Source organism: Artibeus jamaicensis, unplaced genomic scaffold, assembly GCF_021234435.1.
Source record: "Artibeus jamaicensis isolate MK-2021 breed Jamaican fruit bat unplaced genomic scaffold, CSHL_Jam_final contig_233, whole genome shotgun sequence".
NCBI lineage: Eukaryota > Metazoa > Chordata > Mammalia > Chiroptera > Phyllostomidae > Artibeus > Artibeus jamaicensis.
The window spans coordinates 23,105,435-23,123,526 of record NW_026521486.1 but is presented as its reverse complement, the minus strand read 5'-3'; the positions used below and the strand labels follow the sequence as shown (position 1 = coordinate 23,123,526).

Sequence of the window (18,092 nt, the reverse complement as noted above, 5' to 3'; positions counted from 1 at the left end):
ATTCTTTTTATATTTTAAACTAAATAGGAGGTACCTAAATATTGACTGTATTTTATTAAAATGTTTATATGCAATAAATATTGCTTATCATTTTGAAAATAAAAATTTGTATAAAAACTTATCTGACATGCTTATATTAAATGAGATGAACATGAAAATACATGCCACAAGATACTTTATGTAAAAGTTAGCTTTTCATTGTGTATATGTACCACAATTTTTTGATCCATTCATTTACTGATGGGCACCTAGGTTGCTTCCAACTCTTGGCTATTGTAAATTGTGCTGCTATGAACATTGTGGTGCATAGGTTCTTTGATATTGATGTTTTAGGATTCCTAGCAGTGAAATTGCTGGATCAAAAGGCAGGTCGATTTTTATTTTTCTGAGAAAACTCCATACTGTTTTCCATGATGGCTGTACCAGTCTGCAATCCCACCAACAGTGAACTAAGGACCCCTTTTCCCCACAACCTCAACATTTGTTATTTGTTGTTTTGTTTATGATAACTAAATAAAAATTTTTTTAAGTTAGCTTTTCCCACTAGAGACTGTGGGAGCTCTTTATGAGACAGTATGAGAAATTAGATTACTTTAAGAAAATATTACATTTTGAGTTTCTGTTTTAAATCATCGAAGTATCCTAATTCTTTACAATCCTCTTTACAGGGAATTTTATTTTATAAGTAATAGTGAAAAGTGGTTATTGAAATAGTGTGTTAATAAACTAGGCTTTATCTACGTTTACCTGGAAAAATATCCAACAATACACGTGAGACCAAAGCTGGAGAAAAACTTTACTTTTGCTGAATTTCAGTATCATAAATTATTGATGGAAATAAATGACTGAGCTCTCATGCTTATTCAGAGGTTTAGGCAATGGTAGCATTTTGTGTCTACAATAAAACATGAATTATTCATCCCATTCTTCTTTTCATTTGCCTAAAAGTCTCATACTCACAGCAATAAAGAAGCCTAGGTTTCTGTCATTACAGTAAAAAGAAAAAGAAATTAATCTATTGAAAACTGTATTTATTTAGAGTATAGGGGACTATTATTGATATGCCAAATGTAAGATGATGAAAATGGTCAACAGATAATTTTTGCACACCATAGCACTGGGACTCCCATCAAAAGGAGGCCCCCCAGTGTTGAGGGAAGCCTAGAAGAATAATGTATGGGGAGGAATAGGGGAATAACCAGAATAAGAAAGCCCTTTGTTGACCTACTGAAGAGTTGAAGAATTAAGTCTTAAGGGAAAAATGCAATCAAAAACATAAACATCAGTTATATTTTCATATTGCATTCTATGGCCTTCAATATTTAATGAGAATGCATTTATTAAATATCCAAATTTAACATAAGGACCAGAAATATATTTTAGTATAATCCTTTGTATTTAACCTGTGCTAAAGAGCATGGTTTATGGTGGGTTTTTTACTTCAAGGTTAATTGTAAATTGTGAGAAAATGTTAACTTTTATTCTACAATAAACACTTATAAATAAAAAAAATGAGCACCTTAAAAATTTTTTTAAAGGGAGGCAAAGATGGCAAGCAGGCAGTTTACAGAGTAAAAACCACAAATATCCAATATATGTTTTTACATTTAACTTCCCTACTATGTAAGAAATATAAAACATCAACTATGATTTTATCATATTTTATTAGCATGTCCATTCTGAACTATATGTGTACATGTGTATGTTAGAAGGGTTCAGAGGGTAAGAAGATGAAATGGAGAAATAAATATTCAAAAGAGATGGACTTGATCGGCATGATTAATGACTTGAAGTTGAGAGAGTATACTGCCTCATATTACTTCATAGAGGTTTGTTTTGGAGACTAAGACAATGGAGAGCTTTGTGTTGTGAAAAATTAGACCACTATTGTAGGACATCAAGACTCAGAGGACATTGTAGAATATGTCAAAGTGCTTAGACTTTATTCTAAGGGTTATAGAAAATCACTGCAGAGTTCTGACTACAAGAATGCCCTGGCTGCTGCTCTGCATTTTAGGAAAATGCTGATGGCTGTAGCACGGAGTGAATTGAGATCTACAGAACGTCAGTAAACTAAAAACCCCTTCCTTTGAGACATAGTGATCCCCAAATGCATTACAACTTGATCTTTTCACATTATAATTTTAAAACTTAATTAACATCTTTATCACATATTAAAACAAAAAATAAGTACAAAAGCAGTAATCACTATCATATAGAAGTGGCATCTAATGGATAAAAATAAGTTTAAAACACTAGTATATCTTTGAGTAGCAGAGTAGAGGACCATCACACCAACAAAACGACTGTAAGCCAAAGCACCTCGCAGTTTCCCACCAAATCATCTCCAAGGATAAAGGACAATGAATTTATCCCTTAAGTCCCTAGCACGATTTTCTAAAAAACTGATTTCATTTTAAATTTTCATGCAGCTATTACCTTCTAACCCTCAATGTATTTGTGAGTTTGATTTAATATGATGTTATCTAGATTAATTTTCATCAAATACATATTCCGGGAATGACTCTACACTCATTAAATGTCATCAGGTAATTATTATCATATCATCATTAAAGCATACCTTGCCTTTAGAGATCCTAATGCCTCATGTAGGAAGCTACTCTTCTGCTAGGAAAGATTTCATTAGTTTAAACTGCCTATGGCAGTGCAATTTGACTCTGTCTTTACAATCTCACACACTGATCATGAGATTCTTAAAGGCAGAAAATTTTTCTAAATTTCTTGCTGTCTTGTCAGTAAACCAAGTATTTTATATATGCCTAATAAGTATATAAAGTCAAATAAATAAATAAAATTTTGAAAAATGGAAAGAGATAGCCAGTGATAGGTTTGTTATCTAGCAAGGGGATTACAAAACTTGAAGTAGCAGCCAATTGGCTCTTGAAGACAGAGGCCTTTGAGAAGAGTTTTATCGGTGGTACGTAGGCAAATCAGCAGTAAGCATAGTCTAAGCAGTGAACTCGAACAGATTAACAAGAAGCAGGATTGGGGGTGAAGAAGTGAAGTAAGAAAATCATCTTCAAAATACTGACAGGGGTCTGAATACATCAGACAAAAATATTTCATTTTCATATATGCATTATTTTAAGCTGAAGATATTTGAGATTCAGGAAGTGCTCTTTAGAGCTACTTTTACTTGACTAAATGCAGAAAATTCTGAGAAATTAGGCTGCCATAAATTTTGTCTCTGGGGTGATTTATTCCCAGGAAAAATACTGAGAGGAAACCCACCATAAGTCCCCCTGTGAGGGGAATATTATGTTCATGAAGGAAATGGAATGACTACTTTCACCTGCATGAACAGACAGTATCATAAGTTTTCTTTCTCTACTTTGTTCTAAAATATAACACTTCACTTAAAAAAAAAAAAGATTTCCCCATGGAAGTCATCTCTTACCTAAACTAAGTTAGGCATATTAGCCTTTAACTTCAAGAATGTTGAACCAACTACTTCTTTTGTGAGTTCTGGTATGTATGTAAATAAATGTTTTTCTCCTGTTAATTGTTTTTCTGTCAGTTTACTTCATAATCCCCCAAGTACTAAACTTTAAAGGGTAGAAGGAAAGTTTTTGCTCCACTACAGTAGAACGATATAAAATCACTTACTCCGGGAGTTTGTATCTCTGGGCTGCTTTCTGGGAAAAATATTCATACAATCGCAAGCTCTGGTTTCATTATCACTATCAAACACCTCCATGCAGTGGTTATCACTGAAGGAATGGATGCGTAGCTGATTCACTAAGAATAAAGAGAAGGAGTAACGCTAATTAGATTTCTACAATTATAAGACTCTGCCTTTTAATTATCTATTAAAATGAAATTGCAAGTGAATGCACCCTGGTAGTTGAAGGGAAGCCTGTTTACTAACATTTCAACCTTCTAATTTGACAAAGCACAGATAATTTAGAAATAGACTTTCACTTGCAAAAGAGTAATTAGAAACAAATCATCTAAGTAAAATTAAAGTATATTTAATATTGCATCTGTTTATTAGTATAGGTTAGAATTCTTTGTGGTTTTGGACTAGTTATGAAGGCTCTCTGTTTCCAGTTTTGTCATATATGAGAGGGGGTAATGCTTAACACTCTTACAGTTGTTCTAAGGCTAAACGGTAATGTGTATAAAGTATTTTTCTTATATCCTAACATGTAGAAGCTCACAACACATAGAATCAGTAACAGACATAATTACCCATAGGGCTTATTAAACTAGAGTTCATTTTAGAAATAGTACTTTTTATCGAATTTGTTGCAGTAACATTGGCTAATAAAATTATATAGGTTTCAGATGTACAATTCTATAATACTCCATCTGTATATTGTACTGTGTCCACCATCCCAAATCAAGCCTCCTTCCACCACCATTTATCCCCCCTTTACCCTCTTCTACCTCTCCCACTTCCCTTTCCTTCTGATAATCACCATACTGTTGCTCAATTCCCTTCATCTTCTTTACACAGCCCTGCTATCCACTCCCTTCTGACAGCTTTCAGTCTGTTCTCTGTATCTATGAGGATGTTTCTATTTAGTTTGTTAGTTTGCTTTGTTCTTTAGATTCTACATATAAGTGAGATTGCATGGTATTTCTCTTTTACTATATATGACTAGCTTATTTCACTTAGCATGATGCTCTCCAGGTCCATTCATGCTGTCACAAAAGGTAAAATTTCCTTTTTTTTTCACAGCCAGTAGTATTCCATTGTGTGAGTGTACTACAGCTTTTTCATCCGTTCATTCACTGATAGGCATTTGGACTGCTTCCGAATCTTGGCTGTTGTAAGTAACAATGCAATTAACATATGGGTGCATATATTCATTTGAATTAGTGGTTTGCATTTCTTTGGATATGTTTCCAGAAGTGGAATCACTGGGTCATAAGACAGTTTTATTTTTATTTTTTTTGAAGTAACTCCACACTTTTCCCCCCAGGGCCTACACCAATCTGCATTCCAACCAACGGTGCTTGAAGCTTCCCTTTTCTCCACATCCTCACCAACATCTGTTCTTTGTGAGGTGATATCTTATTGTAATATCATTTTATTTTATTTTAATATATTAGACACTATTATTTTATTATTTTTATTGTTGTGCAATTACAGCTGTCCTCACTTCCCCCATTCCTCTCCCCCACCCTACCTACCCTCACCTTCCACATTCAATCCTCCCCTACCCTCATTTTATCTTTTTCCATGGGTCTTTTATACTTGTTCCTCGACGACCCTTTCTCTTCTAAGCCCCATTATCGCCCTCCCCTCAGGTTACTGTCAGTGTGTTCTTTATTTCCTATCTTTGGTCATATTTTGCTTGCTTGTTTATTTTGTTGATTAGGTTCCACTTATAGGTGAAATCATATTGTATTTGTCTTTCACTGCCTGGTTTATTTTACTTAGGATAATGCTCTCCAGTTATATCCATGCTGTCATGAAAGGTAGAAGTTCATTGTTCTTTTCTGCTGTATAGTATTCCATTGTGTAAATATACCACTGTTTTTTGATTCACTCATTTACTGATGGGCACTTAGGCTGTTTCCAGCACTTGGCTATTATAAATAATGCTCTTATGAACATTGGGGCGCATAGATTCTTTGGAATTGGTGTCTCAGGAATCTTAGGCTTTAATCCCAGCAGTAGAATCACAGGGTCAAAAGGCATTTCCATTTTTATTTTTTAAGTAAATTCCATACTGTTTTCCACAGTGGCTGCACCAGTCTGCATTCCCACCAGCAGTGCACTAGGGTTCCCTTTTCTCCACATCCTCTCCAACACTTGTTGTCTGCTGGTTTGTTTATGATGGACATCCCAACCAGTGTGAAGTGGTATCTCATTGTGGTTTTAATTTGCATCTCTCTGATGGTTTGTGATCTTTTCAGAGAACTAGCTCTGGTTTAATTGGTATTTTGTATTGTTTTTTAGACTCTAGTTCATTTATTTCTTCTCTGATCTTTATTATTTCCTTTCTTCTACTCACTTTGAGCTCTCTTTGTTGTTTTTTTCTAGTTCCTTAAAGTGTAGATCATTTATTTGAGAAATTTCTTATTTCTTAAGATAGAAATGTTATGTATTTCCTTCTTAGGACTGCTTTTGTTGAGTCCCATAGATTTTGGTGGTTGTGTTGTCATTTTCATTTTTTTCAAGGTATCTTTTGATTTCTTCTTTGATATGATTGTTAACCCATTCATTGATTACAAACAAGTTAGTTAGCCTTAATTTTTTGCATGGTTTTCAGTTTTTTTTCTTGTGATTCATTTCTAACTAATGATTTTCTTTCTAATGATTTATATTATTGTGGTCAAAGAAGCTGGTTAATTTAATTTGATCTTCTTAAATTTACTGAGATTTGTTTTGTGTCTTAACACATGGTCTATTCTAGAAAATATTGCAAGTGCACTTGAAAAGAATGTATGTTGTGCTGCTTCAGGTGAAATGCTCTGAAGATATCAGTTAAATCCATCTGACCTAGTGTGTCATTTAAGGTCATTCTTTCTTTGTTGATATTTTTTCTGGAAGATGTATCCATTGATGCCAATGGAGTGTTAAAATCCCCTACTATGAGTGTATTACTGCCAATCTCTCCTTTTATGCCCATCAGTATTTGCTTTATATATTTCAGTGCTCGTACACAGGGTGCATACATGTTTACAAGGGTTATATCCTCTTGTTGACTGCTCCCTTTACCATTATGCAGTGTCCTTCTTTGCTATAACATTTGTTTTAAAGTGTATTTTGTGAGATATAATTACTTCCCCTTTTATTTTTTCATTTCCATTTGCATGAAATATCTTTTTCCATCTCTTTACTTTTAATCTGTGTGTATCTTTCATTGTGAGGTGAGTTTCTTGTAGACTGCATGTAAACAGACAGGCCTTGTTTCTTATCCATTTAGCTACCCTATGTCTTTTGGTTGTAGCATTTAAGCCATTTACATTTAAAGTAATTATTGATAGGTACATATTTATTGTAATTTTATTCTTTTAAGTATGTTTCTATGTTTTTTAATTCTTCTTAAAAGAGAGCCTTTAATATTTTTGGCTTTAATAAGAGAGCTTTTAATACTGGTTTGGTGATAACAAACTCCTTTAGCTTTTTTTTCTTTTGGCCTGGACAGCTCTTTACTTGTCCTTCAATTTTAAATGATATTCATGCTGGGTAAAGATACCTTAATTGTACATCCTTGCTTTTCATCACTTCAAATATTTTATGTCAGTCCCTTCTGGTCTGAATGTTTCTGTTGAGAAATCAGATGACAATCTTATGAGAGTTCCCTTGTAGGTAACTAACTGTCTTTCTGTTGTGGCTTTTGAGATTCTATCTTTGTCTTTAAACTTTACCGTTTTAATTATGATGTGTCTTTGCGTAGGCCTCTTTTAGTTCATCTTGTTTGGAACTCTTCGTGCTTCCACAACTCGTGTGTTATCCTTAATCAGGTTACAGAAGTTTTTGGTCATTATTTTTTCAAATAGGTTCTCAGTCCTTTGCTTCGCAATCTTCTCCCTCTGATACCATTAAGATGTGAATGTTGGTTCACTTCATGTTGTCCAAAATATTCCTTAAACTATTCTCACTTTATAAAATTTTTTTTCTTTTTGCTGCTCTAATTGGTGTTTGTTCCCACCTAGTTTTCCAATTCACTGAATCAATCTTCTGCTTTCGGTTCTCACTAAGTTCTCTGAGCATCCTTATAAACCATTCTTTTGAACTCTATGTCTGGTAAATTTCTTGCCTCCATTTAGGTCTTTTTCTGGGGATTTCTCTGGTTCTTTCATTTGGGCATGTTTCTTTGTCTCCCCACTTTGGCTGCCTCTGTGTGTTTTTCTATGTGTCAGGCTGATCTGCTGTGACCCCCAGTTTTGGTAGGTGACTTTGTGTAGTAGGTGTGCTGTAAAACCCCATGCACAGTCTTTTTTTATCACTAGCACTGGGTGTTCTAGGAATGATCTTTGTAGGAATAAATCTTTAATTGTACTTGGCCTTCAATTTTCAAGAATCTGATAAATTTTGTCAAAACTTCAAAATATGTAGTCACTTTTTAAATCAAAGATTTTATTAAAAGGGCCAATCAACTTTCATAAAACTAAGCAGTTTTACCAAGATTTAAAACTTCATTTCATACAATTGTGTCTGTCAAGCCCATGCTATTTACCAAATAATTAAAGTTATGAGCAGAATAGGTTTTATAAATGAGTTTATTGCCTCCTTTCTACGGGGAAAATCTACTAATTATTGATAAAATCATCAACTGTGTCATTCACTACCAATGTGATTGAAATAACAATGAAAGAAATCATCAGGCAAATGTGAAAAGTTATCTGACAATGTTAGAGAAATAAAGGTAAACTCCAAAGAAAATATGTTCATCTCTATACTTGGATATAACTGTTAACTTACTTACCCCAAATAGCTAGTCCTATCACTGCAGCAGTGAGTATAACCAGTGCAATGCTGACCAGTCTCAGAGCAATCCGATGCCACTTTGGACACTCAGAGTAATCTGTAATGATAATTTTTCTCTCTGAAATATTTACGTATTTAAAATGAAATTGAAAATGTGTCATAGAAATGTAAGTTCATCACCTGATGATGGGGGAAGAAATCTACAATCTCTGATTAAATTACCTTGACATGAACATATACTTAGCTATCATTAAAGAGATTTATTGATTCTAAAGTAAGGGTCAATGCGTTTTATTTAATTAAAGTCCTCCTTATGTTAACACTTCTGTTTCAAAACTACCATTTATCCAACAAATGGGTCGATATAAACTGATCAATTGGTTAGTCAAAACATTTCAGCTAAAATTTGTCACTTTACCTTCATTTACATTTTCACTAAATTATACAGATAATATTCCATGGGATTGAAGCCCAAGAAGATAAAACGTAAGTCGTACTAAAATAATTGAATAATAGTAAAAATGAGTGTTTAATGGAGAAACATAAGCAAGATTGAATATTGTAACCATCTTTCCAAACATTTTAAATAAAAGTTGTACTGTATACATGAAACAAAACTCAAAGGCTAATCTTTACAATTATGTACTTTGCTTCAATAAAACAAATCATTATAACACTTTTACAACCTTCAACACAAGTTAAGTAAATTACATTTTGTTTAATAGTGTTTATAAACATATAAGCACATGCCAGGAACTGTGCTAGACGTGAGGATTACAGAGATAGAAAACCACATAACCTGGTGCATAGACATCTGCATAAACATGTTATTCAAAATAAGAACACAAATTTTTTGAAAAATAGACTTTAGTTCAAATTTTAAAAAGTTCTCATTAAAAACTTAGAATTCCAAGACTCATAAAAAATCCTAGTTTTATAATCTGTGGTCTAATGAAAGATTATGGAGTCTTACCTTGGCACGTCCACTTGTGTTGGCAATGACAGGGATGCTTCTTTGGCTTCTGAGCCGTGGGTCTCTCTGTACTTTCCTCTAGTCCAAACGTCCTATAAATAGAATAATCCATATTTGAATTTGATGGAAAGAGCGACATCACCTAATCAAAAGCAGCGTTTGTGTGCAAGAACGGTAGCACTGACACAAACCCTAAAGCTAGCTGTAAAACCACAAAGGATATGGTTAAAGAGTGAAGGATCTCTCATTCTCTAAATAAATGTTTTTTGTTAGTATAGTTTTGATTTATAGGAAAATTGTGAAGATAATATGGAGAGTTTCCACATACCCAACACCCTTATTATTATGTTACATTAGTATGATACATTTGTCAAAAGTAATAAATCAACATTCTTAGCTTATTATTAAAATCTATACAATTCTTATTCACTTTTTAACTAATACCTTTTTCTTAGTTTTTACCTCATGCTTTTTTCTAGTCAAAAATTTCATTCTTTTCACATAATAGTCCTCAAGTCTTGTTAGGAAAATTCTGGCTGTGACAGTTTTTTACTTTTTTCTTATTTTTTGATGATTTTTGAAATTTTTGAGGAGTGTTGGTCAGATATTTTGTGTATTGTTCTCAAATTATGGTAGGGTAGTCTAATCTTTTTCTCATCATTACACAGGTTATAAGTTTTCAATGGAGACTACAGAGATAAATTGCCATTTCTATCACATCTTATGAAGGAAGGGTACATACTATCCACATGGCTTGTCACTGCTTTATCTGGTGTTAACTTCAGTCACTTGGCTATGGTAGTGTTCATCAAGTTTATCAACTGTAAAGTTACTCTTGTCCCAATCTCTATATTGTACTCTTTGGTAGGAAGCCAAGATGTACAGCCCACACTTAAGAAGGTAGGAGTTATGGTCCAACTCTTTGAAGTCAGAGTATCTACATAATTATTTAAAATTCTTTTGAGGGCATATTTCTATTCTCTCATTTATTTATTCAATCATTTATATCACTAAAAACTCATTTATATTTATTTTACTTTTCGAGTTACAATTCAGCACTCTTTTATTTATTACCGGTATATTGCTCCCGTTGTTCCAATTTTAGCCATTGGAAATGCCTTCAGTTGGATCAATGAGTTCATATTAATCTCTCCAACTCTAATATACAGATGGGCAAAAGAAGGCTTACAGTTGTGAGTATGTATGATTTATCCTTTAGGTAATGATGGATGGTAATTTAACCTGCATGGCTTTTTCCAAAGGAACAACCATAAACCTACTTTTGCTCACCCCTGTACATTACACCATGGATCATGCTAGCCTCCTCCTTGCATTTCTATGACCTCCCACACCAAGAGTGAGAAACAAATCTACTACCATCACTACTCATTCACTTAACTGTTCATTTCCAGTATACATATTTACTGGCTCAAAATTGTTTCCCCATCATACCTTATAGAGAATTACTTTCTTATCTACAGTGTCTATGTACACTTCCTTTTGTCATTAGTCTTACAAGTTAAGACTTCTCATTTCTGAAATTGCTTAGGATCAGCAAACTTTACCCCCACACCCTTCGGTGAGGCTGTTTCACACATTTACTATATGTCCAGATTTTTCTGGGAGTTTTTTATTCCACACTGGGGGCTCATAGCCTCCAAAATTATTAGCATACATTAAGGTTCAGTCTTTCTACCATAAAGCTCTATGAGTTTGAAGTTCACAGCTTAATGTCATGAATCCGCCATTACAGTATTGTACAGAATAGGTTCACTGCCCTAATAAAATCCACTTTGCGTCACTTTTCAACCCTGCTCCCAAATCTTCTCTACATTTCTGCCTCATCCAGATATCACGTAAATGAAATTACAAAGAAAATAGTAACTTCAGACTGTTTTTTACACTATGAAATACGCATTTAAGATCTATAGATTATTCCTTTTTCTGCTGTTTCCATTATATATATATATATATATATATATATATTACAGTTTTCTCATCCATTCATCCATTGAAGGACGTCTTGGCTGCTTCCAGCTGAGGTAAATCATGAATCATTCTACTCTTAATGTTCATGTGCAGGCTTTTGCATGCATGGAAGTTTTAAAATCAATTAGGTAAATGAGAGGGTAGTTGCTGGCTTATATGGTGCAGCATGTTTAGTTTTGTAAGAAACCGCAGAATTGCCTTTCAAAGTAGCTGCACCATTTTGCATTTCCATCAGCCACAAGTTAGAGAGCCTGTTGCTCCCCAACACCACCTGCAATCGGTAGTCTCAGTCTGGGGGGGTGCGGTTTAGATTTCGGCATTCTGATAGGTGTCTAGTTGTAGTTCCACGTTTTAATTTTTATTTCCCTACAACAGGTAATGTTGAGTACCAATGTGCTCAATGTGCTAAATGTCCACCTGTATATTTTCTTTGAAGCAGTATATTTTAAGACCTTTTGCCAAATTTTATATTCACTTGTTTGCTTTCTTACTGTTAAGTATAGAGTTCTTAGTATATTTTGAATACAAGTCCTTTTATCAGATGTGTTTTGCAAATACTTTTTACTAGTCTTTGCCATGTCTTTTTATTCTTTTTAAAGTGTTTTTATTAGAGTAGAATTTTCCAATCTAAATAAAGTCTAATTTATTTTACCTAATCAATAGTACTTTTGGTATTGAATTAAAAAATTCTTCACCAAATCAAGATTATGCAAATATACTTCTGTTCTTTTTCTAGAAGTTTTAGAGTTTTGCTTTTACATTTTGTTCTATGGTTGTTTTTTGAATTACTTTTTGTTGAAAGTGTAAAGCTTAAGTATGTCAATGTTCTTTCTTTCTTTTTTGACATATAGACATTCAATGATTTCAGCACCATATATTCTAGCATACATATGTATAAATTCCAGAATATATACATATATGTGTGTGTGTGTGTGTGTGTGTGTGTGTGTGTGTGTGTCTGTATTCCAGCATGATTTCTGGGTATATATAGATAGATTATAGATATATAGTATATATCCTTTCTCTACTGTATTGCCTTTGTGTCTTTCTAAAAAATGAGTCAACTGTATTAAAACTGCTCTACTTTTCAGATCTCCATTTTGTTCTATTGATCTGTCTATTTCTTCACCAATACCATGCTGTCTTGACTACATTAGCTTACTGTGAGTCTTAAAATCAGGTAGTGAGTCCTCCAACTTTGTTCTTCCTCAGCATGAGAAAACTGTTCTTGATCTTTTGACTTTCTATAGTTTTAGAACCAATTTCGGTACGTGCAAAATAGTTTGAGAAGGTTAGCTTGGGATTGCAGTCTATAGATGAACTTGGAAAGAATTAACACCTTGCAATAATGAATTTTTCAATCTATAAACATAAAATATCTCTCCACTGGTCAAATTTTTTTATTTTTTGTATTTTATCAGTGTTTTATAATTTTTTAATCAGATTCTGTATTTTGATAATTTTACAGCTACTTTTATTATTTGTGCTATTGTAAGTGGTATTTTAAGTGTTAAATTTTAGTTGTTTATTGCTGGTGTATACAAATGCAATTGATTTTTATATGTTAACCTTGCATCCTGCAAATTTTCTGTATACATTTATTTCCAATCATTTTACTTTTGATTTTTCAGGGTTGTCTAACTAGACAATCATATCATCTGGTGAAAAAAATAGTTTTGTTTCTTCTCCAATCTGTATTCCTTTTGTTTTTTGTTTTGTCTTCTTGCATGAGCTAGAACACCCAATACAATGTTGCATAAACTTGAGAGTGATCATAAAAGGGGAAGTATCTCATCTCTCATCATCAGATATGTTAGCAGTAGTTTTTGTTTTGTAGGCATTCTTTATCACCTTGAGGAAATTCCCATTTGTTTCATCAGTGTTTATCAGTGGGTGTTGAACTTCGTCACATTTTCTTCCTGCCAGTCGACATGATCATATGCTTCTACTTCTTAAGCTTGTTGACATAATAGGCTACATTTCTTGATTTTTTAAAGTTGAGCCTGCTCTTTATACCTGAAATAAAGCCTGCTTGGTCATGCTGCATACTTCTTTTGTACATTTTTAAATTTAATTTGCTCCTGTTTAGTTGAGGATTTCGTTTGTATATTCATGAAAAATAAGGGACCTGTGTATTTATTTTCTTTTAATGTCCTTTTCTGTTTTCAATATTTACTGCTAGTTTCATAAAATGCTTTATAAAATATTGTCTCTGAAGCAAAGATATTAAGGAAAGATATTTCTATTCTGACAATAGAGAAAATATAGAGAGATAAAAGTTTTTTTTAATTCTTGGTATAGGACACACATCATTCTATGCTTTGAATTCTAGACGCACTTGGCTCACTCCGCCCAGAGTTGCGTGCAGATGTCTAACTAGTTTTTTTACTGCACATCAGAGAAAAGCAGCTGTGGAAGGACAACCACAGTCTTTCTCTTTGCTGGCACCTATTTCCTCTCAGCAGTGGTTATGGCATTTCTTGGGCATATTTTGAAGTTTGTGGTTTACCTAAAGTTTTATCACATGTGTCCTGTGTTTTCCTCCTTTGTTTGAATTTTTGCATGAAAAATAATAATTCAGACCAAAACTTGAATAAATATGAAGTAGCAAACCGACTGGTTGGGAGACAGGTATATTATCCCAAGAAGTCACATGAAAAAGAGAAAGCTTGGAATTAAAGATCTTTTTTTTAAAGATTTTATTTATTTATCTTTAGAGGGGAAGGGAAGGAGAGAGGGAGAAAAATATTAATGTATGATTGTCTCTCATGCATCCCCTGACGGGAACTGGTCTGCAACCCAGGCATGCGCCCTGACTGGGAATCGAACCGTGATCCTTTGATTCACGGCCCGTGCTCAATCCACTGAGCTACACCAGCCAGGGCTTGGAATTAAAGATTTTTTAACAGTATGTTTACTTGAAGAGATTACTCTCCTAGGGACTGGAGGGGAGTCAGGGGAAATAGAGGGCAGAGTATAGCAAATCAGTGAAGAAAAAAAGATAATGGCTTAAACGATATGATAACAACCTATTGCAATAGAATTTATAGTAATTAAGAAGAAACACACACACACACACGACAAAACCACTTGAGTTTAGATTAATAGTGGTGAATGTTCTGGAATGAGCAAGGTGACATTTCTACTTTGCCTGCACAGCAAAAGTCAGATCATACTTGAAGTTGCACTCAGTTCTGCACAGGGCTCTAAGACCGACCTGATAACCTAGAACACAAGTGAAGGAGAGAGCTCCTACAGGTCCCTCTCACTTCTTTGGTGAGTTCTGTAATCTCAGCTGACAGCCTGGGCTTCCACATTTACAGGGAAAAAAACCATTCATTCATTCACCACTCATTCTCTGAAAAACATGGGAATGTGTCTAGTGGTGGATCTACTTGGAAACTGTTGAAGTTGAATCTTCAAGCTTCTCTCTTACCTGGCTCCCTTGTAAGGTACTAGATGAACCTTCAAAATGTGTCTACATAGTTGTGTGTTTTTGCAAATTTTGTAAACCTAATATAATTGTACAGAATTAAGAATGCTCTCTCTTTCTGCTCTGACTACCTTTCCATCATACCACATTTCCTTCCATTAGTGTTGAAAGAGTGGAGAGCTTTTTTGTTGTTGTTGTTGCTGTTCTGAAGGGGAAGTTGAGGTGGCATGAATTTTCAAGTTATTGAAATACCACAAATGTAAGTAATTTGCTATTATTTCTAAATATATTTAAGTTCTTGTAAGCCTTCTTGGTGAAGGTACGGCTTCTAGAAATACTCTTAACCTACACACTATTGACTTACTGTGGCACCGTAAGGCACAGTAAGGTACAAGACCAGATGTTATGCAGTGATATGATTGAATGCTATAGAACCCAGAACTGGAAGCAAGTGAAAACTGGAAGAGAAAAAAAGATTTGAAATGTAGAGAGCCATAAAACCTAGTCTGTGGAAAATTCTTCTAAGAATTTGACAAATAAGTTGTAAGTGGAGGAATGAGTCTCAATCATGTTAGACAAAATAGAATTCCATTTCTGTCAGATAATATAAAACATTTTATACCACCACAATGAGGTCATCTCATCGAACACATGCTGGAAAATCAGCCATCAAGTCAACGAGTGTTTAAGATTCATCTCTAAACAAAAACACTTTTAATGATCCCCCAACCTTATAGTTATTGTAGGAAATAACTTCATCAACATAGCATTACCATTAATAAGTGTGGCATTCAAGAAAACACTTCAAAAGTGCTAATAATGCAAAATAAATTTTAGTCAACCATGTTTGCTATCAAAAATGCAATTATGTATATTTTTGATAGGTGGGCAAATCTACTTCCTCTTGTTCCATCCTAGCTGAAAGAAAGTGAAATTTGATTTATATTTAAAAATCAGGCCCTGGCTGGCGTAGCTCAGTGGATTGAGCACGGGCCTGTGAACCAGAGTATCGCGGTTCGATTCCCAGTCAGGGCACATGTCTGGGTTGTGAGCCAGTTCCCAGCAGGGGACTCATAAGAGGCAACCATACATTGATATTTCTCTCCCAATCTTTCTCCTTCCCTTCCCCTCTCTCGAAAAATAAATAAATAAGATATTTAAAAAAATAATAAAAAATAAAAAAAATAAAAATCATAAAGCACCATCGCTCTGAAAAATTTAAAGGATTATAAAATAAATTATTACTATCCAGACAAAACTATTAACATATGCTTTTTGAGGTCATAGCAGTGTGGGAGAGATATGTCTCCATTTGTGATGAGGAAAACCAACTGCATAGAAGAGGAAAAACAAATATAGAAGAGATCAACCTGCTGCTCTTGAGACTAAAAAATAAGACCTATAGAGTACAAGTATATATATAACCCAAATGTTTAAAGAAACTTTTTAGCTCTGAAGAATAAATCAAAATTTGTTATCAGTGGTTTATGTAGAAGTAATAGAATGGGAACCCAGATCGATTAAAGATGAGATGAACCAATGTCACTTCATCAAGAGACTCACTAAACTTGTATTAGACACCAGAATGTCCAGAAAGGGAAAGCTCCAGTGGTAACTCCCTGTGGTAGTTTGTCTGTGATCTGAGACATGAAAAATTCATCATGCTACTGTTTCAACACTGAGATTATTATGTTCCACTCATTTATTCATGGTATTTCATTTTCTTTCAATTTAATCAGATTATGGGAAAGTTTGATAACCATTTTTAATTCTATTTTATTGATTACGCTATTACAGTTGTCCCAATTTTCCCCCTTTTCCCTCTTCCCCCCGCATCCCCAACTCCCTCAGGTGATCCCCCAAGATCACTCATGTTCATGGGTTGTGTGTAGGTTCTTTGGCTACTCCATCTCCTATACTGTATTTTACATCCGCATTGATACTCTGTGACTACATATTTGTACTTCTAAATGCTCTCACCACTTCACCCATTCCTCCAGAATCCCTCCCTCCTGGCAACCATCAAAATGCTCTCAGTATCCATGATTCTCTCTCTGTTCTTCTTGTTTGCTTAATTTGTTTTTTAGATTCAATTGTTGATAGATATGTGTTTGTTGCTAAGTTTGTTGACAAGTTTGATCTTTTGCTTAAATAAGTCTCTTTAACATTTCATATAATAATGGTTTGGTGATGATGAACTCCCTTATTTTTTTCTTATCTAGAAAGCTCTTTATTTGCCCTTCAATTCTAAATATCTTTGCTGGGTAGAGCAATCTTGGCCGTAGGTCCCTGCTTTTCATGACTTTGAATACTTCTTGCCAATCCCTTCTAGCCTGCAAAGTTTGTTTTCAGAAATCAGCTGACAGTCTTATGGAAATTCCCCTGTAGTTAACTGTTTATATATTAAAATTGTTTTAATTCCTTTGAAGTCCATTGAAATAATGAAATGCCTTTTCTCTCATAAGCTTATTAAAAATATCTGCTACCTATTTTTCTTTGATGAATACAAATTTACATCACAGAGATAAAAATAATGTATTTTTAGTTATTGATCTACAGTGAGGAAATATATAGGATGAGACAGAAGTATATGCACTTTTTTCTTTACTAAAAATGCTCATTTAAATTCTCGATATATTTCAATACATATTTCAGCAATGTCTTAAGAAATGTTTTAAGAAAACAAACTATGGGTCTCTAAGACAGGTCAGAAATGAACAATTGAAGTATTAATTTATACTTTTCTGAGAAAGTACAAATAATACTAGTTGTGTTTTTTTTGGTTATTAGTACACAATTTCTTTGATCTTATGAAAGATATTTACATTTTTGAAACAATACTAGTTCTGAGTTAAAAAATCAAATTCCAGAGTGTTATAGGAAAGAAAAACTAGTCATAGGTCAAGTACAATTTCAATGAAAAGCAAGATAACATCTACTGTAACCCAATTGTATTTTAACTTCATTATCAGAGAAAATCAGGGGTTAGCCATAAGCTCATACAGGATTCAGTCACTGCAACTCATCATATGCTGTAAAAATTTTCTCTTTTTTTGTGCTGATGAAAAGTTAACACAATTGAGAATAAACCATAAGCTAACAAAATTAAAATATTTTTAGGATTGTGTCTCATAATCATATGTGTAAGAACTCAAGAGAGATAATAATAAAACTTTAGGATTTTCACATAGGAAAATATAGTTTTTCATTCATTCCAAAAATACTTATCATAGTTAATCAGTATCTATTATGTGCCAGGTATTATTTCAGCCACAGAGGCTATAAAA

The 18,092-nt window shown here is 33.7% G+C and overlaps 1 protein-coding gene across 8 annotated transcripts in view; it reads right to left on the bottom strand.

Annotated features, from left to right (window-relative positions):
- The window catches only part of LOC119065701 (killer cell lectin-like receptor subfamily F member 1), a 71,923-nt gene that overhangs the window by 31,008 nt on the left and 22,823 nt on the right, over positions 1-18,092 (bottom strand). For 4 of the 8 annotated variants that reach the window (XM_053661842.1, XM_053661839.1, XM_053661841.1 and 1 more), the window contains 3 exons: positions 9,384-9,476; positions 8,409-8,507; positions 3,628-3,759 (listed from right to left, as the gene is read on the bottom strand). In XM_053661842.1, coding sequence (XP_053517817.1) covers positions 3,628-3,759; positions 8,409-8,507; positions 9,384-9,476 — 324 coding nt within the window. Of the gene's footprint in view, positions 1-3,627; positions 3,760-8,408; positions 8,508-9,383; positions 9,539-18,092 lie in introns of those variants that run through there. The other 4 variants (XR_008390947.1, XM_053661838.1, XM_053661843.1 and 1 more) reach the window with 3 other exon arrangements.